Raw genomic sequence first — 27,732 nt, 5'->3', positions numbered from 1 at the left:
TTTTTTTTTTTAATTGGCAGCCATGTGGTATATACCATGACTTTGAAGCATGGAAAACATAAGATTACTGGCAGTCAAGGAACAGAGTGCTCACACAGTTATCACGTTTTCTTATATGTTTTTTAGATATAAAACAAAGAATGCTCTGCAGCGTTGACTTGTACACGTTAGTGTCCCCTGTTCATGTCAGGCTGGTTCATAGAGTCGAGCGTGTGGAAATCCAAAGTTTTAGCCGTCAGTAATGATTTACAGCCAGAGCGTCAAGTTGACGAGAATGTCAGCGCGGTAACGGATGTGGCGCTGCTGAACATAAAAGCCTCATTTCAAGTGAAATAAAATTAAGCTTGTCACCAAAATGTCTATGAAAGACTTTAGTGTTTGATTGAAAAGTAGAAAAACATCGTGCATTTTCAGAACTTTTTGTCCCCGTTGGTCACATACCGCTCGGCCTCTGATGTTGCTCAGTGCGGAGCGCAGCCTTGAGGCAGGACTTTTATTTTGTCAGAGAGGTTCCTGACACGGCTGGATGTGCCCGTGCGCGCTGCTGTGTGGCTGCGCTGACGCTGCTGCATGTAAAATTAGCTGGCTGCAGCCTTTCAGGGACACCTCTTGCGGACCACCGGAGCCCACCGTGCAGTAAGTAACCTGTCCGTATTATAAAAATGTGTCCATCAGTACGTCGGTACAGAAAGGAGCTGCGCGTACTTTGCGTCTGAGGTCTGGGGAAGTGTCATTAGACGCGTTTGGCTCCTGGAGAAAGCCCGCTGGATGTGTGGATGTGGCAGGCTGATACTAGTTGAATCTGGGGCGCACAGCTGGACAACAAACGGGCCCGGACAGATGTCTTGCTTAATTAGTCGTTTTAAAATGATGATACTTAGGTTCTTATTGTTTGGTAAATCTTTAAGATCCTTGTTCAGATGCAGAAAACACCTCCAGTTACAGTCCAGATTTGACTGGTCTACGTCGGGTTGAACAATTGATCGTATCCAGTCACAGAGCATGTTTACCCTGCGACCACTGACAGAAAGCAGCTTCTTCTAGAAATCATGAAGGTTAAAATATCTGCATTGGGATGCTGCTTGTAGTATAATGTATTTGACTGTAAGGAGATGTTGGGAATTGCAGGTAATGTGTAGCCGTGCAGGCCGCCTTTGATTGGTTGAGAGTGAGGGCACAAGCAGTTAAGAGTTTCGATCAAAGGCCGCGTCAGTTCAAAGTTCACTCCTCTCATATCACCTTCATTTAATGCTGTTAACGTCAGGAAGTGTACTGCGACCACTGACCAAAGCAGCGCATGTAGTGATCTAGTGTTTTTTTTTTTCCTTTGCATGAGCTCAGAGAAAGAGGTGTTTTGTTGTCATCTCGTGAGAAGCCCATGGAGTTTAATTCAATTTAAAGAGACAGCACGCGTCCTGCACGCCACGTCCGCCGGCCAACAAGAGACTTTTCTTGTTTTCTTGTCAATCCAGCAGCCATCTTTGGTGCAATTTCAGGTGGAGTTTCATCATGCTGCTGCGGGTGCTTGCATTGACTTGCTGCACTTTGCTGTCTCCCAGTGGCTCATCTGGAGCATGGAACAAATGGTTAAAAACCAGATCAGACTGGGTTCCAGGGACCCACACACAGGGCAGCACGAGCATGCCGCATCCACAAAGCGGATGTTTTCATAGTGCCGTGTCTCTGTTCAGTGCAGGCCAGTCTTATCTGGTTCTGCACTGTGAAATCATACAAGCATAAAGTTTGAATGGTATCAGTGATGGTGACAATAAATGATAAAATCCAGATATTGCATAACCGACTGTACAGTGCTCACTTTAATACAATTTGTAGTGAATTGCTAAAAATAAGGATCCCTTTGTCCAGTTATTCACAGTTGCAAATACATGCAGGGGGCTTTGTCACTTTCCAAGAGCCGCTTTTCAGCCTCAGTTTGGGGGTTGGTGTGTGCCCATAATAGGGCTTTGCAATTTAGTGCTTCACAAGCCTTGTGTCAGGTCAGGCGTCACCATAGCAACATTATGCTGAATAAGCAGCACGGCAGTCCAGACAGGGGCTTTATTTTCAGGGGTCCTCCTTCACTGACTTGTGTCTGCGAAAGGCTGTCACTCCCGGGATGAGAGCTGGAGCAGGGCCCTGAAATCCTGCAACAGTATCAGTCGAGATCAGCCTGATGCAGCGCAGTCATGAAACACAGTTATTCCAGACAAGCAACGCTCAGACATTCATGCTTCAATACAGCTGAAATGCAGCGTGTTTGCCTCAGATTGCCCTTCTTGCTTCCATTTATCTACTCCACAAGAAGGCAGCTGAAAATGGTTTAACCTCAAAGCATCATTCTTACACACTTTTGTGCACCGACAAATCCCTGATGTGACTGCTGTAACGTTTTTCTTTCCCCAGATAAATATGGCAGCAGAGCTATCCACTTCCATAAACATCAAGGAGCCCCGGTGGGACCAGGGCACATTTGTAGGTCGGGCAAAACATTTCTTCACTGTCACAGACCCCAGGAACGTCCTCCTCACCAACGAACAACTAGCTCACGCACACAAAATCATCACTGACTACAGGTAAACCAGGCTACGGCTACAAGCTGCTGTGTGCCAGTAACTGAATGTGCATTCAGTGCTCTTATGAATTTGCTTTAAATGTTACCTTTACTGTCTTCAAGGCAAGGTATAGTCTCCCCAGGACTGACAGAAGATGAACTGTGGAAAGCCAAATACATTTTTGATTCGGCTTTCCATCCCGACACTGGAGAGAAGATGATCCTGATCGGCCGCATGTCAGCACAGGTTCCCATGAACATGACCATCACTGGATGCATGATGACATTTTACAAGTAAGCTGATAGATTTATGTCTATGTACTACTACTATACTACTGCTGAAGGTATTACCACAACAGGCCTTTTTCACAGCAAACGTTTTGACATGTCACAATAGGAAACACACAGGTGTAAATAATAAAATAAGCAATGGCTGAATTCCATTTAGCTGCTTCAGTTTCAAGGTCCTTGTATTGTGCATGCTGGCTCATTGTCACACTGAGTGGGACTCCTGATAATATTCTTACAACTGTATCTTTTCTGTATTACTGAAGGACACCTGGAAAGGAAAATATTCATTTAAATGGAGCAATATGTAAGAATTTGGCCACTTGCCGAAGGTCACCCCAAACAAATAGGGGGCAGCGTATCACCAGAGTAACCGCTAACTGCTCCTCACTGTACTTTTTGCTCTAGCTACTAGCAGCTGTTAGCCAGTTAGCTCAGTTAGCAGCTTATGATGTTTGCCATCTTGCAGAACAACTCCAGCGGTGTTGCTTTGGCAGTGGATTAATCAGTCTTTCAACGCAATAGTCAACTATACCAACAGGAGTGGTGATGCTCCGATCACGGTCAGGTAAGAGACGGACGTTCTGGCACCGACGCTGGCTCATGTTAACCCTTTAATTCAACAGTTTTTGTGTGCACAGTTTTTTGTGTGACGTGACGGGTGACTCTTTTGTTTGCAGTCAGCTTGGCACAGCTTATGTGTCTGCCACCACAGGGGCAGTTGCCACCGCTCTAGGACTAAATGCACTAACAAAGGTATCAGTTCATCTAACCCCATTCTACATCTCATTTTAATGTATCAACTTCAACCGCATGGGTGTGCTGACATGAAGGTAGCCATGCACAGATAGTCTCTTTGTCGTTACTGCATTACTTACAGGCTGTGGTTTCCCGTTCTCCTGCCAGCTTTTGTAGTGACTTTGTGTTATCCGTCCTGATTTATGGTAGAATAGCCCTCATGTACAGCATCTGAACTATAAGCTGCAGTAACCTCAGACTTGCACTAGTCTGAAAGGTTACGTTGACAGTGCTATCAGGGCGCAGCAGAGCCAAGTGATTCATTTCTCCCCTCCTGTTTTTATGCCTCGTCTCTCCTGCTGTAGCACATCTCACCCCTGATTGGACGATTTGTTCCTTTTGCTGCTGTAGCTGCTGCTAACTGTATCAACATCCCACTGATGAGACAAAGGTAAGGAGGACACGCAACACTCGGCAAAGTGCATCATCACGCAGCATGTCAAGACGACGTGACAGTAACGGTGGAAAAGTCCATGCAAACAAAGATTTTAAGGCTGTTCGTAATAAAAGGTCAGCTGGATGACTCTGATTTAATCTGTTTCGCCCCCTCATCTTCAGAGAACTTCAACACGGCATTCCCATAACGGACGAGAATGACAACAGGTTAGGAGAGTCGACGAAAGCGGCACAGCAGGCCATCTCTCAGGTTGTGGTCTCCAGAATCCTCATGGCATCTCCAGGAATGGGTATGGATAGCTTTGTGTCATCAGTCCAGTTAGACCACCCGATGTGAGCTTTGTTCACTCCCATTTGGGAGCTGGTGGCGTCATTTAATTGAAAAGAAAACGAAGACCACCAACTTTGTTATATGTTTACAGTTTTAGTGCATTGTGCAGTGATAATTTCTGTATATTTTCAGCTATCCCCCCGTTTTTGATGAACCATTTGGAGAAGAAGGCCTTTCTGAAGGTAGGCATATTTCTAACTCGGTTGCATCCTTTAAGACACAAACTACAGTACAGAAGGCTACATTTGCTGCAGTGACTGCATCACAGGTTGAAAATACCGCAAAGGTTGAAGAGAAATGGTGGGAACCTCATGTCCCACGCTGCGGCTGCCACTCGGTCTTCTTTTAGTAATCACACATCAGAGGCATGAAAAGCACTGAGGACATGAGGCCACTCTAGTACGGGAATTCACCACTGCTTTTGTGCCTCTCATTCGTATTTCTGCCTGGTCTTTTCAGAAGTTCCCATGGATGAGTGCACCTATTCAAGTCAGCCTGGTGGGATTCTGGTGAGTCGTCAGAGATGGTCCACCTGATAAGCGGCCATGTGAAATTCCTTTGAAATTTCAACCTAATTTCTTCCTGCAAGGATATGAAAAGTCATTAATCCCTAGATTTCTGCCACTTTAAAGGTTGCTGTTCAAGTTATTATGAAATATCTCAAGAGAAATGCGCTCATTAGATGTGTTGGTTCCCTAAATAATATCACGGAGCTCTCTCAATCCATCTCATTGTAATTTGGTGGCAGGTTTTGGGAGGTTTTCAGGTGCTCAATAATTCGGTTATGTAACAATAAAGTGATAGCCAGCAGGCAGAGGTTTACAACATTTTCAGTAATTTAAACAAACATGTCACATGTTCTCTGAAATCCTCTCACATGCTGATGTTTCCTGGCTCCACTTAACTTCTTGTGACTTCTGAATTACCAATTGAAATCATGTGTAACATTCCTTTAGTTCAGCAGTGATTTGAGCAGCACATCCTGCCGACTGAGACACACACACACGCAGAAGAGCAGACTTGTTATGGAGATGGATGATATGCCAATATACACCATGAGACGGTCTTGCAGAGATTTTGCCACACTTTACATATCAAGCTAACTTTCCCAATGTATGTGCAATGCAACAAGTCAATGAGCAGCAGAGTTTTTTGGCAAAATTGGAATTTAGTGGGATTTTTGCTTCAGTGTGATTTACTTCAGTTGATAAAATTTACAATCCCAGCATGTCATTAGCCAGTCTAGCCATTTGGCTGTATGGATGAAAATGTTGGTCTGTCATTGGATGGATGTTGATGAGCAATACAATGTCCCCAAGTGAACCATGGTAGTGCCACACCAGATCCTGAAGATGTCCTTTTTAATGGGGCAATTTAATACTCCCTATGTCATGTTTCTCCCCTCTACTCCTTGAATTGTTCCCTATTATGGATATTCTGTAACAGGTAAGGTTAGGATCCAATAGCATGCAGATGGTCGGCCCGGAGTGAGCAACAGTTTCAGGAAGTGTTTGGCAAGCCAGTCAATTGGCAGTCCCACTCCATTACAGATCCAGGAAGGGCAAGGCAACAAACATAGTCAGGTACAGAAGGCAGAGGTAATTACCAGAGGGCAGAGGAGCAGACGAAGTCAGAAGCAGGGTCGATACTGAGAAGGCAGGCCAAGGATAATTGCTGGAGAGTCTTGCATGAGGACAAGGATCAATCTGGCGATGGGTGAGATTGGGAGAGCCGCTTAAGTACTGCACTGATTGGTGATGAGTGTCAGGTCTATGCTCAGGTGATAGGGCAGGTGGGCGTGGCTGAGTGGTGAAGGGTGTTGGCTGAACAGGTGTGCAGATGAGGGTGGCAGCAGGTAAGGAGCTGGCAGACTGTGACATATTCAATACCTGCCTCCTACATATGTGGTTCTCTATTGGATAGTCAAAACTGAACATAAGCTCTGACCGTACTCACGTATGGCCTGACTTCCACCCCTCTAACTGAGGACACTTTGACCTACTTCCTTAATAAAAATGTGAATACTTGAGATTCCTCCTTGAATGGTCCTCTCTATGTGTGTACAGTTTATCTATAAGACCTTGGTTACTACCGAAGCTGAGACAGGGAGAGACTTCCTATCTGCTATCTGCCTCAAAGGCCTCTGAATATTATGTTAATGTGTGACTGTCTGCAGGCAGAACGTCCTGTGGTAGAAAATTTCTTCACACCCTCACTCTCTGCCATCCTTGTGTTTTTATATGAACATGTTACACATTACACCCGCTAACCATCAGCACACTAACATTGATATTGTGCGCATGTTGGTATGCTGATATTGTATTTAGTACAGCCTCACAGAGCTGCTAGCATGGCTGTAAGCGCTTTGTCTCGTTTAATCCATATACACTTTCTCAACTTCTCAAATTTCATAATATCTGTATCAATATCACAATTATCAATAACGTGTACTTGGACGTACACACCTGTTTTAAAGCACACTTACACACTTGAAACTACCACACGGCCGAATTCACCCTCACTCTTGTGCATCTCCTGTGAAGCTCTGGACTGTATGCTGTATATTTCACAGATCTGTATGTGTCTTTCAGCCTGGTGTTTGCCACGCCGCTGTGCTGTGCATTGTTCCCTCAGAAGAGGTGAGTGACACGTTCAAACCTGACACTGAGCTGTGACCAGTAACCAGTCACAGGCACAGAGCCTTGGCTCGGGTTGAAGATATGCACAGTTTGCATAATTCTTTCCTGCCTGAAAAGTTGCGTAATACCCATTAACCCATTAACTCCTTCATATCTCCCATTCCTCCCCCTGATCTCAGCTCTATGTCAGTCAGCCGCCTGGAGCCGGAGCTGCAGGAGAAAATCCGGGCCAGCCACCCAGGAGTGGAGAGGGTCTACTTCAACAAAGGGCTATGAGCGTGCAGCCCCCTCATCCAAACACTGCCATAACACAGCTGCAGGCTCAGTCCTCGCCTCTCTGCCAGCCCTCCTCATTCAGTGTGCCAAAGTTAAGTTAGTGTCTCCTCATTTCCACCATCCACGATGGATATCTGAGGACTCCCTCTCTCAGTCAGTCTCTTTGTAACGAGATGTTTGCTTTTGTCGATGTGATTGTTGATTTTTATCATTACTGCTCGAGAAGATTTTCTCCGACTGGGCCCGGATGAAAAGTACGACGTTTATCATGACAGATACTGTATAGTGGCCCACGTAAGGTTGTTTTAAGTGGACGTTTATCTTTCTGTGCAGTATTTTTTTTTTTTTTTTAAGTAGGTGACTTGTTGCGTGTATGTCGCCACCATCACCATCGCCATCTTATTTCTTACCTCTATAGTAGTTGATTATAATCAGATGTTGATGCTGATTAGTCAAAGACCTCTGCAGTTCTTGCATTTGCCAAATCTGTATTCATCTTTTTAGACTTCATCAACGGTGACAACCTCCTACTCTTGTTATTTCAAAGAATGCCATTCACTTAACTCACTTTAGTTCATTTTGCCAAATGAGTGATATTCAGTGAGCCTTGAGGCCTCCTGACAGCTAACCATTAATCTGAAAACGAGTTTCCAGGGATCCACCATGTGAAATGTGATGCTATGATTGTGGCAACCATTGGTGGGCCAACACGGTGCTATTTGATGTCTTAATAATCAGCATTTATCATACTATTTATTCTGCTTGCCAAACACGTGCGAACAAGCTACTACTCATGTGAGCATCACGAGATTTAATCCGCAATTTACAGAAAATAGTTTTCTCTGTGTATTTAGTGGCACCGAGGCTTCACTCAGGAGAGCTGAACGGTGGTGCGAAAGAGTTATTAATGATGATTTCACACTGGCTCCCATTTACCCAATCCCTAATCTCCAGTAGTTAATCCAGGACTTTGTGATCACGGTATCTGATACCACCAAAATTCAACAGCTCATTCATGCCTTACACAGACTCATACGGTATATATCTATCTCCTGTACCTGAATGCAGCAGCCGTAGACGTTTGACCAGTAGCGCACAAAGTGACACATTTTAGAGTTATGTGGCAGATTTATCATGTTGTTTTGGACACAGTATAAAATGCCAAAACATTCTTAAGGTAGTATTTTTCAAGGCAACGATCATATACAGACGATCCATCTGACCACTATTTGTTGTAAATGTGACTTTTGCCATTATGAGCCAGCTCTGTGGAGTCAACGAGTGCATACGTCAATTCACTGGAGCATCACATAGAATTACTTTGACCTCAGCCTGGTGAGTTTGAGGACAGTTCTCAGCTAAAATCTTGCATCATTAATGCCCCCCTGCACAGTATTTTTGTATTTTGTGAGAAATATGCACACCTTAGTTATGACATGCAGTTACATCAGCAGAGTATCACAGGGCTCTTTCCTGAGCTGATAAAGCAGGTGCAGTCTGGTGTCGTAACCTTTTGTTCTGCTCCTGTCCTGCAGCAGTCAGTATTCAGATGAAGTTGAATTCTTGGACAATATCACAGCAGAGAGACTGAACAGCAACATGCCAGATTTATCAGTGGACATTTTCAAATCAGGGACGAGAGTGAAAAAGATGGACTTGAAGCCACAAAACTCACAAGCAGTATTACTTCTACCAACTTCAACTTAAAAAAACAAAAACAAAACAAAACTTGAGGTGTGTTTAAATCATTAGGTCCAATAAATGGAGATGATTACATTTCAAATTTCAGTACATCTTAAACGCTTGTGAACACTGATTTGATCTCATTGCATCTTTTTGCTCATCACGGTGTGTAATTTCTGTAAGGTGTTTAATGTTTAATGTGCCGTAAATCTACTACATATATTGCTGTATAAGTAACTTTATTTTAGATTGTCAGTGTTTCCGGAGAGACTCGTTGGAGTTGGAGCTGTTCCCTCGCTGGTTTGAAGTGAAGTTTGTCATTATAGTGTTCAAGGTAACTGAATGTACCATTTTCTGATTCCAGCTGTTGGCGGTGTGTTAGACCAGAAAAGCACAATGTTGTAACATATTTCAAAAGCTGCACATTTTTAGAACTTGTTAGACACGTTTCGTTTCCCCACCGCAGTGCTTTTCAGTGCATCCTTGATCAGTGAGGGGGCAAGAAAAGATGAACACTAAACTCGCCCTTTTGTATACATTAATTCTGATTATTATTCCATTTACCTCTGACTGTATCTAATGAGAACTAACAAAAACATGAAATTAACTACCTAATAAATAATATGTTCACAAGCTTCAATCCACCAAATGAGATGAAATGTCACTACAGCCAAAGCGATACAAACCAACTCAAGAGGAAGTCATTTACGCTTTACATTAATTACAGTGAATATTTTTAAAAACAAATACTACGACAAACATGCCATTTGATTGTTTTGCAGTACACCGGGGTGATGTGATGTTTAGACTAAGTGGATGAAATAAAGTTGATGAAATCTTGTGTCTGGTGTTGGGTCATGTTCTGATACAGCTGACAGCCCCACAGCACCATCTTCTGGTTTAAACCGGATGCAGCGGGGCGGCGTTACAAAAGCGTTTTATTCCAAGGCACAAAATGTTTAGAAGAACTATGAAAGACTGCAAACACGGACTTGCTTCATTTGACTGCACACAGATCTGAAGCCCCATCAACGTCTTTACAAAGCAACGCACAAGAAGAACAGATTGGCATAATTGCACTCAGCAAGCTGTGACAGCTACAGAACATAATGCATCATGGGAAAGTGGCAGCATAAAGTGACGTCTAATTTCATCAGCAGAAAGAAATACCGGAGAACTTCAGACACAGAAAACGTTCAGGAACAGCTGGACTGTAGTGATTATCTCCTGCTTTCACACAGCAGGTCGTAATGCCAAAAAAAAAAGAGAAAAATAAAGCAGAGACAGTTTAACAGAAACCGTCTGTGATTGCGAGATGTAACTGGTGTGATTTCAGTTTGTGAGGGACACAGCTGTGTTCAGTCTGCCGTCTCCTGCTCGCTCAGGTCTCTTTGATCAAGTGTAACAATGAATCATTTGAAAAAGAAGAGAAATGAACAGAGTCGATCACAGAAAGACATTTTGAAAACCAGTAACAACATCTTGCCCCGTGTGACGGCAAGAACACAAATACCTTCAGAATTTGGCCTTTTCACAACAAACAGCATCACAGCACAATATCTTCCCTGGATGACAAACAATGTCGCCCATGTAACAGCTTCTGATGATATTCAACAGCGAGTAACATTCACATTCATTGACAGACATGTATCATTGACCAGAGAGCTGGAGGGTCGATAAAAGAAGGGACATCTATTCGGAGAGTCACCATTCACAGTCAACGTTCTTCAGGTCTCTGCTTCGACTCGTTGACCTTATCTCTGTTCACACTCGGTACACATGAAGTCCAAGGTAGCTTTTGTACAGCGCTATCTTTGGAATGTGTTGGACTTTGACAAGGTGGCATTTCAATTGGCACTCGTTAAAACACCAACAGTTACAACTCAGTCTGCAAAAAAATCTGTTTGCAGCAAGTTACAAGACTTCTTTGATGGAGTTTTTATGCCTTACCTTCCTCAGTAATTACACATTTTGGGAGATGAATGAAGACAGGCATTTGGATTCAATAACTTCATAAGATACCATGAACAAAAGATAAATAAAGGTAATATAAATACTCTGCAACATAATTATATAACAGTGTTATTATAATTTTCCATTAAAGGAAAATGAATGAAAATATAGCTCTGTGGTGTCCACAAGGGGCAACACTGTTAAAATGTCTTTGGATAGATGTTAAAGATTGTACTGGCAAGTGCCCACAGTGGCAGATCATCAGATCAGATCATCACTCTGCCTCTTGGATGTGGGCGCCTGCTTCAAGGCTCTGAAGATGCTTCGTGTCCCTGCTCACAGAGAGTGTCAGAGGATCAATGGATTGGTCAGAGAGTGTGCCCGAGGGCGACCTCGCACTGAAGTGACCTCTTTCAGTCTGCAGCTGAAAGAGGAAATCACCCCGGCGTGTTCTGAAATGCATGTGATCGGCTGGCTGAGCTAAAAGAAAACAAAGGAAATGGACGCTTTCTTCAAGTCAACAGTGCTGCCCTGAGGCACCTACAGCACATAGATGGGCCGTGACTGAAAGGGTTAGCCTTTCAGCTTAGCATGGCCAGGCCTTCAATATATGCAGTTACTGTCTACCTCCATATAGAAAAGGAGCTCTGGGCCCACATGAGCCTTACATATTCAGCAAAACTCCTCCTCACACAGCGCCTCCCCCACCAGCAGTGAGTGTTTGTCAGGCTCACTGAGCACCAAGCTGTTGAGTGAGTGCTTATCAGAGCGCAGGGAGTTGATGGAGGCACGGCTGTAGTTGACAATGCGATCCAGCAGGCTGAGTTTGGGGGAGGGACGACGCATCTCGCCCATGCCGATGTGGACGCTGACTTCGGATAGGCTGCCCTGCCGTCTGCTGTTACCCAGTCTGGCCTCCAACTTCTCAGCACTGGGCTTAGTGTAACTACACAAAGACACGGGGAGAAAGAGAGAGATGAATATAGAAACACTTCATTGGATATACTCAAAAGGAGATGGCCTTACGACTAGTTCTCTCATTGCTGAGCCGACGTGTTTTCTCATTCAACACCTTTCGTTGTACAGTTGACCCTGTGTTAACCTACACATGACCAATGAAACTGAAAACTGAAACAAAGCACACAGATAAAAAGGACACGACAAAACGCAACATATCTCATTACCATTTGAGTAGAAGGGACGACAACACCACAGAGACAGATGACAGCGCCATCGCAGCAGAGCCCATCCACGGCTGTAACACCAGGCCGAGAGGAAGGAAGACACCTGGGGACGGACGAGGCTCATATTACTGCTGTGCTCAAGATCACTGCGATGATCACCGTCGATGTGACGGCATCACTGAAATGAATCTTTTGCAGTCACCTACCAGCAGCAATAGGAATGCCAACCAGGTTGTAGATGAGAGCAAATACAAAGTTGATCCTGATCCTCTTGACTGTCTTTTTAGAGAGGTCAATGCTGCCGACCACATCCAGGAGGTCATTCTGCAGAGAACAACAAAAAAGATGCATTTTCCTTACACTGTATACATTCAACAGTATTATCATTATTATTATTATAGACTGTCATTTGTTACACATTACTGGTTTTTAGACTAACTAAACTAAAATGAAACAAAATATTAAGTACTTCACAAAGCAGTGAATACACTTTTTTCATAAGCTACACTACTTAAATAGGAATGTATGTTTTTCTCTTCACTTGCGCAGACATTGTGACATATCGTGTACTGCTGTCTTAAAAAATATGTATTATACTTTTGGGATCATGGCCAACATGGGATGCTGAACAGATGTGTGAACACATGTTACAGAACAGACAATCTGTACATCACAGACATGAATTCATAAGACTTTTAAAAATCCTCCAAGCTGAAATTCTCACCCTGATCAGTACCACATCTGCTGCCTCTATTGCCACATCTGTCCCGGTTCCTATGGCGATACCAACATCAGCCATGGCCAGGGCAGGTGAGTCGTTGACGCCATCACCCACCATGGCTACTCTCTTTCCTGACTGCTGCAACTGTTCCACCTTGGCCACCTTGTGGGAGGGCAGGACCTCCGCAAACACCTTCCTGATGCCCACCTGTGGGACAGACCAACAGGGTCAGAAACACACAAACACAACACACAAAGTGGCAGTCCTCTGTGACCTGGATAAAAAACACACCTTAAGAATGTGGTTATGGTGATATTGTGATAACATCTGGGTCTAATATCATTATATTGACACTATCCAGTAACTGAGTCACACATACCAATAACTGATCTCAGTCATATCACATAGCTCTGTGTTCACACTCTGTCCATACCTGGGCAGCAATAGCTCGTGCTGTCTTGCTGTTGTCTCCGGTCATCAGCACAACTTCCAGACCCATGTTGGTCAGCGTGTGGACTGCCAGCTCAGCCTCTGGTTTCACTGTGTCTGCGATGGCTATCATTGCACACAGCAGATCTATGCACAAATTAACGATAACAAAAACAGAAGTCTGAGCAGTCAGTCGGGAAATTATGGCAAACAGATGAAAGATTAAATTTCATGCTGAACAGTACTACTCACTGTCTACAGCTACGAGGACAGCAGTGCGTCCTCTGCGCTCATGGTCCATCATGGCCTCATCTATATCTGGTCTGACCTGCAGGCAGTTCCTCCTCATCCACTCTCTGTTGCCAATCAGGACAACGTAGGTGGCTGTCTGGACGAGGCCTGGATACAGAGATCACTTGGGTTAGACAGCAGTAAAAAAAAAAAAAACTACAGTGACCAGGAGTCAGGACAATCCCAAAATATGAGCAGTTGTCCCAAATCCCAAATTCTGTCCTGTTTGTTCCAACAATTAGACTAAAGCCAAGTTTTGATCAGTTATAGTCCAATAAAACACTAAATCCTGATTTTTGTGAGACGTTCTTTTGGTGCTGCCTACAGACGGGCACTGTTCCAGCTCGATATTGGCTACAGCAGGGACTGCAGGACAGCCTTTTAAATTTCAAAGTCCATGGCCGACATGCATAATAGCCGTGTACAGTAGTGCTGCATGTATGTAGCCACAGAGAAGGCATGACTGCCTGATGAAATGAATAAAGTAATATGAATTTTAACTATTTTAACTGCATTTCCCAATGTACTTAGTGGCTGTGGGTCCATGATGAGTGGATGGGAGCTGTTGGACGTCCGGGTGTCACTGATCTGGACGAGGACACTGTTGCGCTGGTTGTTATCCTCACTGTCGCTGTCCGCCTGTTTCAGCAACATCTCCGTGTTGCTGACCTGACATCGGATGCCACAGCCCGGCACTGCCTGAAAGTCCGTGCACGCACCAAGAGACTCCGTGCCAAGCTCCTGCACACAGACAGTGACGGATGTTGAAAATAACATTTTACAAATCCAGTTCAAACGGTGCACTAGTGATCTGAGACGAGGACTGGCTGGAGGCCATGTGGGGCTTAGATTTAAGGCAGCAGACGGACCTGTTTGCAGTATTTGGTGATAGCTGCTCCCAGAGGGTGTTCACTGTTGTTCTCAGCTGTACCCACGATGGCCAGCAGTCGGGAACGAGGCATCTTGTTCCCCTCCACAACTATCTTGACTTGGATGACCTTCGGAGCTCCGTAAGTGATGGTCCCAGTCTTATCAAACACCACCGACTGGACCTGCCCATAAAAGGCGATATTATAAGGATAAAAAAGAAATACAATCAGGCTGAATTTCAAACACTTTTATGATATTTAATCAGAGCAATATCTAGACTAATGTCGTGTGTGACTCAGGAATCCGGAAGCATTTCATAATGGGTTTAACTTGACAGTTGGCCGGTTACATAACTGGCTGACTACATGGGAGTGTCAGAATGTCATCATTAACACACCTTATGCGCCATCTCAAGTGGCTCTCCTCCCTTGATCAGGATGCCATTTTGGGCTCCAACCCCTGTGCCCACCATGACAGCTGTCGGGGTTGCCAAGCCAAGGGAACAGGGACAGGCGATGCATAACACTGTTATGGAGGCCTGGAAAGCGAAGCGAATCACTGCCTCAGCCCTAGAAATGCTCTTGTCATAACCCTGTAAGGAGGAAATGTGGCTGTTAGCTTTTCTTTCAAAGTAGTAACAATCACTTTCCCTTCACGGACAAAAATAGTTAAGTTAAATAGTAATAAAACATTAATTATATAAAATAACTTTTTTAAACAGTAGAAAATAGACTAGAAAGACATTTCCTGATGTTGTACTAAGGAGCTTGGCACAGTCAGATATCAAGACTGAAAAGACGACTCACAGGAAAGTACTTCTCCACCAGAGAGAAGTCTAAGAACCCAATGATGATCCAGGCGATCAGTGTAAGGAGAGAGATTCCAACAATGAAGGGCACAAAGTAGCCACTGATCTTATCTGCATACTGCTGGATGGGAGCCTAAAAACAAAATGTCAGAATTAAACACCTGAGCAATTCAGAGCAGAACAGGTGGACACAAATGCAGATGTCCAACCGCAAAATTCACCTTTGAAGTCTGAGCCTCCTCCACTAATTTGACAATCTGAGACAGCGTGGTGTCCATGCCAACATGTGTAGCGCTGACGAGCAGAGAGCCATTCTGGTTAATGGAGCCTGCAATCACAGAACTCCCGGGCTTCTTCGTCACTGGCATGGCCTCACCTACAGCCACAGAGCAACAGCTGGTCAGCAGCAGACAACAGGAGCATGCCATCTGGAGCAAATACTGGTGTTTTGGCAGAAGTCACAATTCACATAATGAGCAGTAATGTTGTGGCAACAATTAATCCTTTCATATCCTAAAATGATTTTCTAATTGAATACTGATAGTAATGATGAAACACATTAAGGATAATAATTGTTGTGGTTAGCCGTGTCAACGTTGCAAGAGTATGAAGAATCTTATGCGGTATCCAATGATAAAAAGAATGTTCTACATTATGGTTCAAAGACTTTATTTTGTTTATCAATTGATATCAACTATTGCTCAGTTTCAAATGTTAAAAAAACTGGCAACCCTGTGTGCAAATCAGATCTGTTACTACTGCTACTTGCATTTTAGCATATTATTTCAACTAATACTGATATCGAGCCCTTAATCAATAAATACAGTTCCCCAACCTGTGATGAGAGACTCGTCGGCCATGGAGTGTCCCTCAATGACTCTACCATCTACTGGAAACTTTCCTCCAGGAACGACTTTCACCACATCGCCCCTCTGCACCAGTTCAACATCCACCTGCTCCTCACTGAACACACATGAACGTCAAACAATGTAAATGTTGTGAATAATACAGTGCTGATACAATCCTATTACTGAGAATGTCAACACAGGATGTGATCAAACTGTGTCAGCAAGAACAGTCTGCCAACAATTACACACAGAGAGGGATATAATGGTTGGTTTGCAGTGCTTAAAACCCCTCATTACAAAGATAACCGCACATCTGAGACTTCAGCGGTGCAAAAACCATCGGCATTGGTCTACAGAGATGTGGACCTTTATCCGACAATGAAACATTTCTATCCTGATGAGAGAGGTCTCTTCCAGAATGACAATGATATTAAAGTATTAATCATAGAAATGTTAAATCTGAATCCCAGTTGCAGTTTGGTTATGCAGTCCTTGTTATGCCATGACGGACCGCTGTGGCATTTCAGCTGCAAATATTATATAAATGAAAGACATGAAACGAGAACAATGAGTACCTGAGAACAGACTTGTCACTGCTGAGAGTGACCACTGTGGCCTCAGTTGCCTGTAGAGACATCAGCTTGGACAAAGCCTCAGATGTTTTACTCTGGATGGAAGAAAGCGGTACACAAGTAAGTAAAATTCAACTGAGGTCCTGCATTTCAACTCTAAATGTCATAGATATCAAGATTAATAAAGAGCTTAACCTTGGCTATCTGCTCCAGCCAGCGTCCCAGGGAGATGAAAACAAAGAGCATGGGTGGTGTGTCAAAGAAGGTGATGGGGTTGACTTTTGCCTTCTCCACCATGGCCACAATTAGGACGACCAGCGAGTAGGTGAAGGCTATTGAGGTAGCTAGAACTATAAGCACATCCATGTTGGCAGACCTGTGTTTGACTGCTTTGTAGGCTTGTACGTAGAAGTAACGACCTCCAATAAACTAAAGAGAAGGAAACAGAAAAGCTTGTATAAATAAGTTCCTCTTCCAAAACCTAAATTTGTGTGTGCTGCTGAAGATTCCACAGCTTGTCATGCAGTTAATCCCTCTGATTTACCTGTACAGGCACACAAAAGAGGAAGGAGAGGAGGTTCATGATGGAGAGGCCTGGGAGCAGCTGTCTCTCCAGGAACATGGTGGAGTGGTAGAGGTTGCGGTCCTCCACTGTGGTGTTGTGCTGATGTGAAACATTCATTTGGTGGTCCATGATAATCATGTACGTCATCATGCCCATCACAGGCACGCAGAAAATCAAGCTCACCAGGAAAGATTTCCTCCACCTTACAGAGCAGAGACAGGTGTGTGTTAGATATCGGTCCATATTATTTTGTAATCTAGGTTTTAATTGTCCTTTCAGAACAAATGTAAATAGATTCCTCATCACTACAACAAGCATCGACCGCAAAACTGCATATACTGGACATAATGCTGAACAAACGCACATTCATACGTATACACATTCAAGTCAGCATGTTTGTATATAAAGTATCATGGATAAACAACGGATAACAAAACTGAAATAATAACTATGCCCCTAATGATCTTCATTTCCACCTTATTCCCAAATACAGACAGGGGACAAATTAAAGAAAAAACAACATAAAGTGTCTTAGCAAGGTGTTAGGCCCATCACGTGCAATATCACTTTTTTCCAGATCTCTGTAGACCAGTACCAATGGTTTTTGAACCACTGAAGTCTCAGATGTGCATTTATCTTTGTAATGAGGGGTTTATGCACTGCAACCCTACTATAACATCCCTCTCCCTCTGTGTGTAATTGTTAGACTGTTCTTGCTGACACAGTTTGATCACATCCCGCATTGACATTCTCAGTCACCTGAGGAAGAGTTGCTCTTCTATTTTTATTAAATATCACACTAATGCACGAGCATCACATTCATCAAACGTGAGCCCCATTTCTGACTATTTGCTGATGTCTTTCCCATAAATCTAAATGCAGATGTCACTTTAGTCACTGTTCCTATTGAAACACCAGCCAGTTGAACAGTCTCTGTGACTGAAGCTCCTTCTATCTGTGCCGATGAACCCTCTTTCATAGTCACTCAGACATTTTCCTCATGCCTCATTGCCCTCTTGATACAAAATCAGAATCAACTGGGCCTTATCAACATTTTACACATGCCACAGAGCATGACTAGATATTAACTGCTTAAACTTACTATGCAGCACACCTGTGTGCAAAGTTTCTCCACTCATTTATTCAGGTTTTTCCTTCCATTTGTCTCCTATCTGTACATTTACAAATATTTAAAAACACTATTCCCCAAATAGAGTTCCCAAAGTTGAAACGAAACTCTCCATAGCCTTAAACAAGGCTTCATTCACATCTTCCCTGGCACTAACAGTCTATCCTATAACGAGGTCTAAAGAAACTGGGTTCTGTAACAACAGAATCTATTGAGTAATGTTAAGTGGGGGCGTTTCCACCTCTGTACAAGCATTTCCAGCAGCTGCCAGAGTTAAAAACAGAATTGCTTCTGAGAATTGTGAGATTAATGCTGAGTCACCATTACAAAACTAAACATTTGGTATAATGGGGCTTCAGGCTGCATACGATGACATACTTGCCACAAGAACGAATTTAGAATTGGAGATAAGGATTTCAGTTCATGAACAAGCATAAAATGGGGCTCTTGCTACTTACTGTCGTATCTCTTTGCTGTGGTCCAGGTGACTGGCAGTGCGGTCTCTCTTCACCAAAGACGCTTCAAATCCCAGGTTCTACAAGTAACAGTCAAACTACTGGTCAAATTTCATACCCTTTCATACCATGAAGCACTTCATGTAGAAAAGTATTAAAAATGTCACACATTCTCTGGTCTGCATGAATAACATGCAAAAAGGAACTGTGTTAAAAATAACTGAACAAATGCATAAATAACAGAAAGGGAAAGGAATAATACCTCGATCAGCTTGATGATGTCTCGCGGCCCTAAAATTTCTGAGTCGTACTTAATGTGTGCTTTGTTGGTTGCCAAGGCAACAGAGGCATATATAATCCCCTTTTCTCTCATGAGGCTAGATTCGATTTTGTGAACACAAGAGGCACATGTCATTCCCCTGACCTGAGAGAAGGTGAAGAGGAGTCGTCAAGCAGAGAAAGGGACAAAAATATATCAGAGAGGGTATTGAGTGAGGAACAGACGTGATTCATTTCATCTGCTGAAAAGCAGGCGGCATGTATTAGATTTTGTTCTCAACTAGCAATGATAATGTTTATATACGGATTTCATATTGTGGAAATAAACAAGTGTGTTGACTGCATCTCATCTTAACTCACCACTAGTTCTAGGTTCCCATCTGAACCTTCATAGTTCTCCATTACAGAGGCGGTGAAGCCCAGCTCTTTCACATACTCCGCTATCTTCACAGGATCCACAAGCTCAGGGTTGTAACGCACCTCTGCTTTACTAGCCATTAGCGCTACCAAAACAGAGTAGATACCTGCACGACATTAAAGATTTTCTCTTCAGCAACTAGTCAAACCAATGACATTATTTTCAAAAATCTGAAATGAAACTTAGACATTTCTGTATTTTTACAGACCAGTTTCATTCTTGAGGTTTCGCTCAATGTTTGCCACACAGGAAGCACAGGTCATCCCTCCAATCTGGATGTAGCATTTAGAGTGCTGGTCTCCGATGCGTCCCTGGGGGGTTTCTTTGTGTAGGTCACTGTCCAGCTCCTTATCTTTCACAGGTACTTGACTTGAAGACTTTGAGAGATTGCGATCTGGTTCAGGCAGCAGAGAATTGGACTCTGTGGACAACAAAAAATCATTTTTAAAAGGCGGGCCCCCCAACTGGCTGAGGAGCATCCAGAGGCACCAAAGTTAAGCTTTCAACTATCTGAAGGCAATACTCCAGCCAAAACACTAGAACAAAACTGCTTACGCATTTCCCTATGAGAGAAATTACTTAACTGAATAACCACAACATCTATCCTCTCACCAGGTAGGAAGGCATCAAAGCCCATGTCCTCTATTGCCTCCCTCAGCTCCTCTGGTGTGGTCAGGAGGGGATCATACTCAAAGACGCCCTGGTGGTCAGCCAGAGACACCTGGGCTGATATCACCCCCTTACTTTTGGAGATCATGTCCTCAATGGTTTGGACACAGGAGTTACATGTCATGCCCTCAATGTGAATATTAACCACAGATGCCAGAGGCTGAGTAAAACAAGGCTGTGAGGCAGCTGGTTTGGCCTGAGTTGCTCCTGGAGGCCATGGCAATGACAGAGCGGACTTGGGTGATGTGGGAACAGTACTGAGAGGGCCAGAGGAGTCCCAGGGTTGAGTCTTGAAGTTTCCAGGAGGCAGTACCTCAATTGCCTGTTGCAACTGGGTTACTGTGACCTTTAGAGGATCATAGCAGATGGAGGCCTTCTCCTTCTCCAAAGAGACCTCCACAGAGGAGACACCAGGCAACTTAGAGATATTGTCTTGGATATTGACCACACATGAATGGCAGTGCATGCCTTTCACCCTGAGCATGAGAAGTGCCGTGTCTATGAAGATTTCTGTCTCCTCTGATGTCTCTGATGGCGAAGAAATGGTTGGCTTTTGAGAATCAACAAAACGTTCCATTTCACTGGGGGACAGCTGCAGAGGGTGAGGCTTTGACTTGACAAATGCCTTGAAGCCGGCCACAGAAATCTGGTCGATGATGGTTTGGACAGTGATGAGGTAAGGCAGGTACACAACTGTAGCTTCCTGAGTCTCTAAAACAACTGTGGAGAATAAAGACATGACAAAAGTTGAACTACAAATACAAAGAATAGAGAACTTCATAAGAAAGCAAATATTTCACTAAAACAGGAAGTGACTGGGCATGAAAAGATGATGCAGATGTTTTCAATCGATGAGGTGTAAAAACATTAACTTGAAATCCACTAAAAGACATTGACCATTCATGTCTATATTTGCATACATGAAATTTACAAACATGTTCGAATGATTTATAATTTTATTGTTTTTAGTTTGCTGCCTTGTGTGAAATACTTTCTAACTGGGGTTTTGAAAAGTGCTCCACAAATAAAGGTTATTTTTATTATTACTATTATTCTTATCATAAAACTGTCAATGGCATGAAATATTGGTGGTCTGGAAATGTTCAATTCTTTTTGGAAGAATGTATCTAGAATATACAGCACACAGCTGACAATTCTGTACTCAGCAAATATAATCCTATCTGTCTACATGTCAGTCCTTACAATAATACCGGTGAAGCATTTCATGAGTCACAGTCAAATCCCACTGAGCAATCTGTCGGTGGTAAACATACAGAGAGCCTGACACACACAATGAATTGTTATCTGTAAGATGTGCAGCAACTGTGTTACATCACCTTTAGCTCAGACACTAAAGTAAAGTGACAACACGCGTGTGAACAGGTAAAGTACATTACCTTTGATCTTTTCAATCCCTTTCAGTTTTCCAATCTTCCCTTCAATAGTGGTGGTGCAGGAGTGACAGGTCATTCCTTCAATGCGCAACTTCAGGAGCGACACTTGACCTCCTGTGGTGTGAGATGGGGACAAGATTTGGCCTTTTTGCACAGGACTGCTGGGTGTGGGGATCTCCAGAGGCCTTAAGGTGGCCACCACCTCACTCAGCTGTTGTGAAGAAGTCAGGGAAGGAACAAAGGTGACAGTGAGACCCATCTGGGACAGGCTCTCTCTGACATCCAGCACTCCTTGAATCTGGGATAACTTCTCCAAAGCCTCCTGTTGTAGTGCAGGTGTCAGACCTGATGTGGGGATCAGCTGGGTATCCGTAGAGACGTGTGTGGCTGTGCTGGACTCTGACAGACTTGATTCAAAGCCCATATCCTCAATGGCCTCTGACAGAGACTCTGGGCTATGTTGGTTGTGGTCGAATATCACAGTGGCATTCTTCTGCTCTAAAGACACCTACAAAATAAATGTCAAGATATGGGACAAATCAGTCAATATAAGAGAGTATATTCAGAATCAGAAATCAGAATCAGAAAAAGCTTTATTGCCATGTACGCTTTTACACATACTAGGAATTTTTTCTGGTGAAATTGGTGCATGACACATCTATCAAAGTAAGAGCATAAGAATATAACAATTTAAATATATATACACAAGTCTGTTTTTGTTGTTGCTATTACCGGAAACACAGTTCTGTTTTTCAGAAAGAAGTCCAAGTTGAGCGTTAATGTAACGCATAGAGTTATATTTATATCAGTCAATGTGACATTCATAAAAGGTGAAAGAAACGTGAAAAAAAAAACAAACAGACTAAGCTAAATCAGCTCAGCTCTCACTAGCTGCATTTGACTTGAGTCTTTTATTATACTAATAATCAGGCTAATAATGTTATCAAAATAAAGGTCACAGGTGGTTTTCCTTCCTCACATTAATAACAGCATAAGTACAATTTTCTGATAAACCTGTCAAATACACAGTACTAAGCCCATAATACTGCTAAGCAATACTGCTAAGCACTTAATGGGTGTTTGTTTATGTTGATTCAGTCTGTTATGTATGTCAGAACACTTCAAAAAGTTTTGTTGAGTTGTCACTTTAATTTATTTCATTTAACATACTGTATGAAGAAAATTGCTGCCTCATGTGGCCCACTTCCTTCTATTCTGTTTCCATTCAATGACATTTTCACAGCCACTGTGAATCTGTCTTGTCTGAACAATGCAAGTTCATAAAAAAGAGGTAAAAGAAGTCAGTGGCCTTGGTAAACTCACAACATGTTCAGTCAGCATGATGGCCCTTAGCTCTTCCCCTTCAGCAAGAAGGAAACATGTGACACACTGAAGTGATCACTTGACTGAGCCATAAGTTACGGACCACAGTGGGGGTTTGGTAGTAAATGAGTATGCTTTGGATTAACCTTTTTTCTGAGAATGACAGAGTGGGGAGGGGCAGGAATGAGACAATGTTGTACCAAGAAAAATCAATTCACTCCTCCCAGCTCATGTCTGTATAGATTAACTTAAAATGACCCAGGAACTAAATTCTCTTAAGACACAAATGACATTTGTTGTGGGTACAGGCTGCATGTCGACCTCCTGTCACAGTTCTGCAAAGGGCAGAGCTCTATCTGGACCATACTATTGCATTATCTTCTCATTTAACCTCACCCTGAGGGGTAAACACACAATAAACAAAATAGCAGACCACGACTATTGCCATTTAGCTATCTCTCATGGCTACATTGATGTTACTTGGTTGTAAACAAGGCCAGCTTGTCCTGAGGGAGTAAGACTGCACCATTAATCAAATTCCATTACCCTAAAATGGGAAGGAAACTTAAGTTAATATAATAATGTAAACATATCTGCCTTTTCCACAGGGTTCTAATACTCTGTTTTAAAATACAGATTGCATTGTCACAGCATCCATGGTAGTCCATGGTGGTCATTTCAGATCCTGTTTTTAAACTGGACGTGCCATGCAAGAAATTTTAAGTCAGCAAATTTGAACAACTGGACCTCAATGTGGATTGTTTTTTTTTGTTTTGTTTTTGAATGACACCAGATTGTTCTTCTATCTTTGCAACAATTGCATTTACCTTTATGTGTATCACTCCAGGGAGAGACCCGACGCGCTGCTCTATGGACTGGACGCAGGAGCCACAAGTCATACCCTCCACTCCCAGGGAAACTGAACACAGATTGACTTTCTGTGTCATGATTGCTTCGTCTAAAACGACACAAGAAGGACAAAATGTATTGTCTAACACACAATGGCAAGTCTGTGGCTTTTAAATACAAAACATAGTCAAAGCATCACAAAGTCAAAGCCCTTCTCTCAAAATGGAAAAAAACAGGCTACTAAAAACACATTGTGACGGCCATGTTAGAATCTTTGGGGAAACAACTGTAAGACCTAAGAGTTGTGAGAAGACAAACGATATTCCTTCTTACTGACTAAAAAAATTGAAGGTGTTTTGTTCCCACAACTATAAGGCACAAAGCTAATAGGAGACAGGAAAACACATCTCAATACTATTTATTTTAAAGAAAACAGGACACAAAGAAACAAGTGACAAATCTTGGTGCTGCACTAATGCTGTCAAATTAGACTAATTTATATAACTTGTAATGACTCCTTCTCTCTCCTGGCACCTTCACGTGACAAAAAACTGAATGAAAACATGACTTCTCTGTTCAGGAATGTAAAAAATGTTAATACCACAGAGGAAGGTCATTATTTCTGTGTTTCTTTGCTTCGATGAAGTAATCTGGTTCACAAGCTTGAAACATTATGTCACTTCATGTACTGATGTTTCTTAGCATTGCGTTCTCCTCTTTGCTGCAAATTTCCCCACTCTGGGATTAACAAAGGATTATTTTACCTGATTATTTTACTTTCAGAAGTAAAAACCCTCTAATCCCCTAGAAGTTACTGTAATGTTTATTTATGTATATCATTTCAAATCTAGTTTCTACATAATCTTTCCGAAGGTTACACAGAATGACAATGTAGGTCGATGCCTGTCAATATATTGTCCAAATGTTAATGTTGTTGGTCTTACATTTGTGTCATGATCACTTATAATGTGTTTGTACTCCCATGCAGCCTATAAGTGAAACACAGTCTGAGGTATTTGTTTACACTAAGGTCAAACGCAGTGTGGTGATCACTGTTAGCTGTGACAAAGATCATGTTTTATATGACAGTCTACAGACATTTATTTCTCTTCACGATATTCTACAGTACTCAACGCACTCTTTCATCCAAATTAGATACGACTGTCAATTAATTTTGCAAACGGAGGCACCAACAGGGTAAATGTTATCCACAGGCAACAAGCCACCAGTTAAACTGGAACACTGGGTTCCAACTCAGTTGTCACTTTGTCATCAACTCAATGTCCATCTTAAATATGAAATATAAATATTTCACCTGCCACACCAGTACAAGGTCATTCTCAATCTCCGTCATACTGACTGCAGCTCTATGACTATAAAGCTCAAGTCTCTCTGAGGATTAAATCAATATCGCTCTCAGAGAAGAAAAATGCAATTCACTCACTGTCAGCACTGCAAAAAACAAGTCTAAAAAACTGTTTTTGGTGCTCCTTCAGAGTAAAGCTGTTACTCGTCAAATAAAATTAGCTACAGACAGACTGACTGGCATCTACGTAACATCTGTAACTTCAGTTTTGTGACTTTTAGTGACGGCGACTGAGTAAGATACTCATAATCTTGCATTTCTTTCAGCTAACGTTAAGGCAGCTAACAGTGAGCTAGCTTGACCAAGCTAGGTTATAAGTTAGTTCAACTTAAACTAACGTTAAACGTTAGCTGTTGCCTGCCTGCTGCTACTTAAGAAACAATATACAAGAAGAAGAAAATGTATCTTTTTCTAACCCTATAGACAAAATGTCGTGTCAGTGAAAACAGAGCTGGTGTTAGCATGAAAAGAAATGTACAGCTCTTACCTTATCCTAAAGTTACAGTTAGCTACAGGCTATTGACGTTGGCTGTCAGACGATGGGGCTAGCAAGCTAGCTAGTTTCTTTTCTTCAACCGATGTTACAAGCAACACAACAAGCACGCTGTGGCATCGTGTTGCCTGCGAGGAATAATTAGGAGTGCTGGAGTAACAGTTTTCTTCCCTCGTTAATACAATACTCAGTTCCGTGAAACTGTTTCTGTTGTTTCTTCTTCTCATGCCGACGTGACTGACTGATCCACACGGCCGCGTCAGAGCCCAGGGGGGGAGCCGCGCAAGGGAACGCCATAGCAACGTCCTGAAAATTATTCCCTGAGTGTTACTTCTCAGGCTGTACTGATTCCCATGCAATGCATAGTATCACTATACCAGAAATTACATATTAGATGATCCGTGATACGACTTAAGTAGTTTCGAGTTTATAGATTAGTCATGATTGTAGGGAAGTTTACATGAAAGAGTGTGTCAGGGCACCACCTGATGTACACATAGTGCGAGCCTAACAAGCAAAATCCAGGATCCAAGTAATAACTCTCAGCTGTCGTTTTTTAAGCGTCTTCGTCTCCTTGCCTCCTTTGTTCCTTGTTTAGTCCCTCCCTTTGAACACCTGACTAGTTACTAGCTGTGTCCCAATTCAGGGGCTGCATCCTTCGGAGGATGGATTTGAAGGCCGCTTACGTCATAACGCTGCGCGAAGGCTGTCCCAATTCGTCCAAATTCGAAGGATCCTCCAAATGCAGCCGACAAATGCGTCCTCCTTTTCCCTGTATTTGGAGGATGCGTCGCTACTATCCTTCACGGCCTCCCATATCCCAAGATGCTTTGCGCACCGATTGTTTTTTTTTTAATAATGGCGAACTGTTGATATGAGGAGCTCAGTTAACAGTTAGCCTTATTAAAACTCTTCACTTACAAATGTTACAAGCTCGCATGTCAACTGATATCTTATTTTGGGTGAATACTCGATTGTGATTGGCTGCAGGGTCTCCGTTAAAAAGAGTTGTAGGACAACTATAAAAAAGTTCCGGTCAAATAGCCTGATTGTTCTAAATTATTGCGCTGGCTCAAACGCTAGTTGGTAACCGTGGCAACAGAAACTCAGAACATACGTTATTTCACAGTTTATTTAACACAACGGCAAGACAGGAGACAACATGAGTGATTTTATAGTTTCCTTTAACCACATTTAATGATCAGAGTGAATCGTGGATAATATTTCTTGCAATAAAAATGATTTAGGAAACTATCTGTGGACTTTGAGTCTTTGAAACAAAATTTGGCATCATCCTCTGGACACACACAAGCGGTAAGAGGTGCACTTGCCCTCTGAAACGATACTTTGTATCACGTAACATAACGTTAAGCAATCATGTCACTTCCCTCCACTGATTAGGTCTAATATAACAGTTGCGCCGTCCGACGCGAAGCTGTGAAGATATTCACATCAGGTGAATTTGTAAGTTGTATAATAGGCTACATTTCGCGCCTCTTACAAGCGATAGGAGCTGTACAGGCGCATCTCTGCACCCCTTACTTGTGTTTTTCCCGGGTTAGGAGGGAAGAAGTTATGACGTCGTGACGCAATCAGGACACGCTCCGAAGGCTAGACCGTCCCATTTACCGATAGTTGATGCGGCCGACGGAGGATCCTCCGCAGGACCCAGCCTCCAGAGACCGCGTAGGCTGGGTCCTCCGAAGGATGCAGCCCCTGAATTGGGACACACCTACTGTCCCTCTGTCATTGCCCATACGCCCTCCCTGCACGGTCAGGAATCTAAAATGTGTGTGAGAAATGTGATGCATCAGTAGTAATCCTCCATATGTTGTACACTGTTTGGTTGTGAAAAACGGCACTGGTTGACATCTAGGGTCGATTTAAACACAGACTAAACCTAACACTGTCCAGCTTCGACTAACCTTATGTGGCATAAAAATCTGTCCTGGTATCAAAACTGCTACCAATTGTGATGAAAACTGGGGGGATGGAGTGTCTTGTTAGGTGGCAAGAGGGATCCTGTTTTACTAATGGGGGGCGCTTTATTACCACCTATTTAACTAACTAAATGTGAAATAGAATTTGATTAATTGTTGAGTGTTTGATCTTTTAATGCTGTATGAGTCAATCCAACTAAACAATAAATACTTC

The 27,732-nt window shown here is 42.8% G+C and overlaps 2 protein-coding genes across 2 annotated transcripts; one reads left to right on the top strand and one right to left on the bottom strand.

Annotated features, from left to right (window-relative positions):
* The first annotated feature begins 521 nt into the window (after positions 1 to 521).
* Positions 522 to 9,803, top strand: sfxn1 (sideroflexin 1). The gene is made up of 11 exons (XM_076738639.1): positions 522 to 636; positions 2,404 to 2,573; positions 2,675 to 2,845; positions 3,309 to 3,407; positions 3,520 to 3,595; positions 3,943 to 4,028; positions 4,196 to 4,323; positions 4,497 to 4,546; positions 4,824 to 4,873; positions 6,956 to 7,003; positions 7,183 to 9,803. Exons 2-11 carry the CDS (start codon positions 2,410 to 2,412, stop codon positions 7,277 to 7,279), a joined length of 969 nt encoding a protein of 322 aa, XP_076594754.1. The 5' UTR covers positions 522 to 636; positions 2,404 to 2,409; the 3' UTR covers positions 7,280 to 9,803.
* atp7a (ATPase copper transporting alpha) lies at positions 9,797 to 25,819 on the bottom strand. The gene is made up of 23 exons (XM_076738638.1): positions 25,573 to 25,819; positions 23,698 to 23,828; positions 21,551 to 22,055; positions 20,097 to 20,873; positions 19,693 to 19,905; positions 19,427 to 19,590; positions 19,050 to 19,211; positions 18,791 to 18,867; positions 17,183 to 17,405; positions 16,834 to 17,067; positions 16,642 to 16,733; positions 16,054 to 16,181; positions 15,440 to 15,594; positions 15,217 to 15,351; positions 14,808 to 15,002; positions 14,410 to 14,592; positions 14,068 to 14,281; positions 13,502 to 13,648; positions 13,254 to 13,396; positions 12,824 to 13,027; positions 12,306 to 12,423; positions 12,100 to 12,202; positions 9,797 to 11,861 (listed from the first exon to the last, which is right to left on the bottom strand). The coding sequence occupies exons 2-23, from the start codon at positions 23,815 to 23,817 to the stop codon at positions 11,588 to 11,590; spliced, it is 4,566 nt and encodes a 1,521-aa protein (XP_076594753.1). The 5' UTR covers positions 23,818 to 23,828; positions 25,573 to 25,819; the 3' UTR covers positions 9,797 to 11,587.
* Positions 25,820 to 27,732: the final 1,913 nt, after the last annotated feature.

Source organism: Chaetodon auriga, chromosome 9 (genome assembly GCF_051107435.1).
Source record: "Chaetodon auriga isolate fChaAug3 chromosome 9, fChaAug3.hap1, whole genome shotgun sequence".
Taxonomy (NCBI): domain Eukaryota; kingdom Metazoa; phylum Chordata; class Actinopteri; order Chaetodontiformes; family Chaetodontidae; genus Chaetodon; species Chaetodon auriga.
The sequence above is the reverse complement of the archived record's forward strand: the minus strand, read 5'-3'. Positions and strand labels throughout refer to the sequence as shown.

Excerpts from the sequence above, each read along its gene's own strand:
- atp7a (XM_076738638.1), bottom strand. The coding sequence starts at position 23,817 with ATGACACAGAAAGTCAATCTGTGTTCAGTTTCCCTGGGAGTGGAGGGT. Across the intron at positions 17,406-18,790 it reads CACAGCAAAGAGATACGACA|GTGGAGGAAATCTTTCCTGG; the intron begins GTAAGTAGCAAG and ends CTGCTCTGTAAG. Across the intron at positions 17,068-17,182 it reads TCTTTTGTGTGCCTGTACAG|TTTATTGGAGGTCGTTACTT; the intron begins GTAAATCAGAGG and ends CCTTCTCTTTAG.
- sfxn1 (XM_076738639.1), top strand. The coding sequence starts at position 2,410 with ATGGCAGCAGAGCTATCCACTTCCATAAACATCAAGGAGCCCCGGTGG. Across the intron at positions 3,408-3,519 it reads GATGCTCCGATCACGGTCAG|TCAGCTTGGCACAGCTTATG; the intron begins GTAAGAGACGGA and ends TTTTGTTTGCAG. Across the intron at positions 4,547-4,823 it reads AGAAGAAGGCCTTTCTGAAG|AAGTTCCCATGGATGAGTGC; the intron begins GTAGGCATATTT and ends TGGTCTTTTCAG.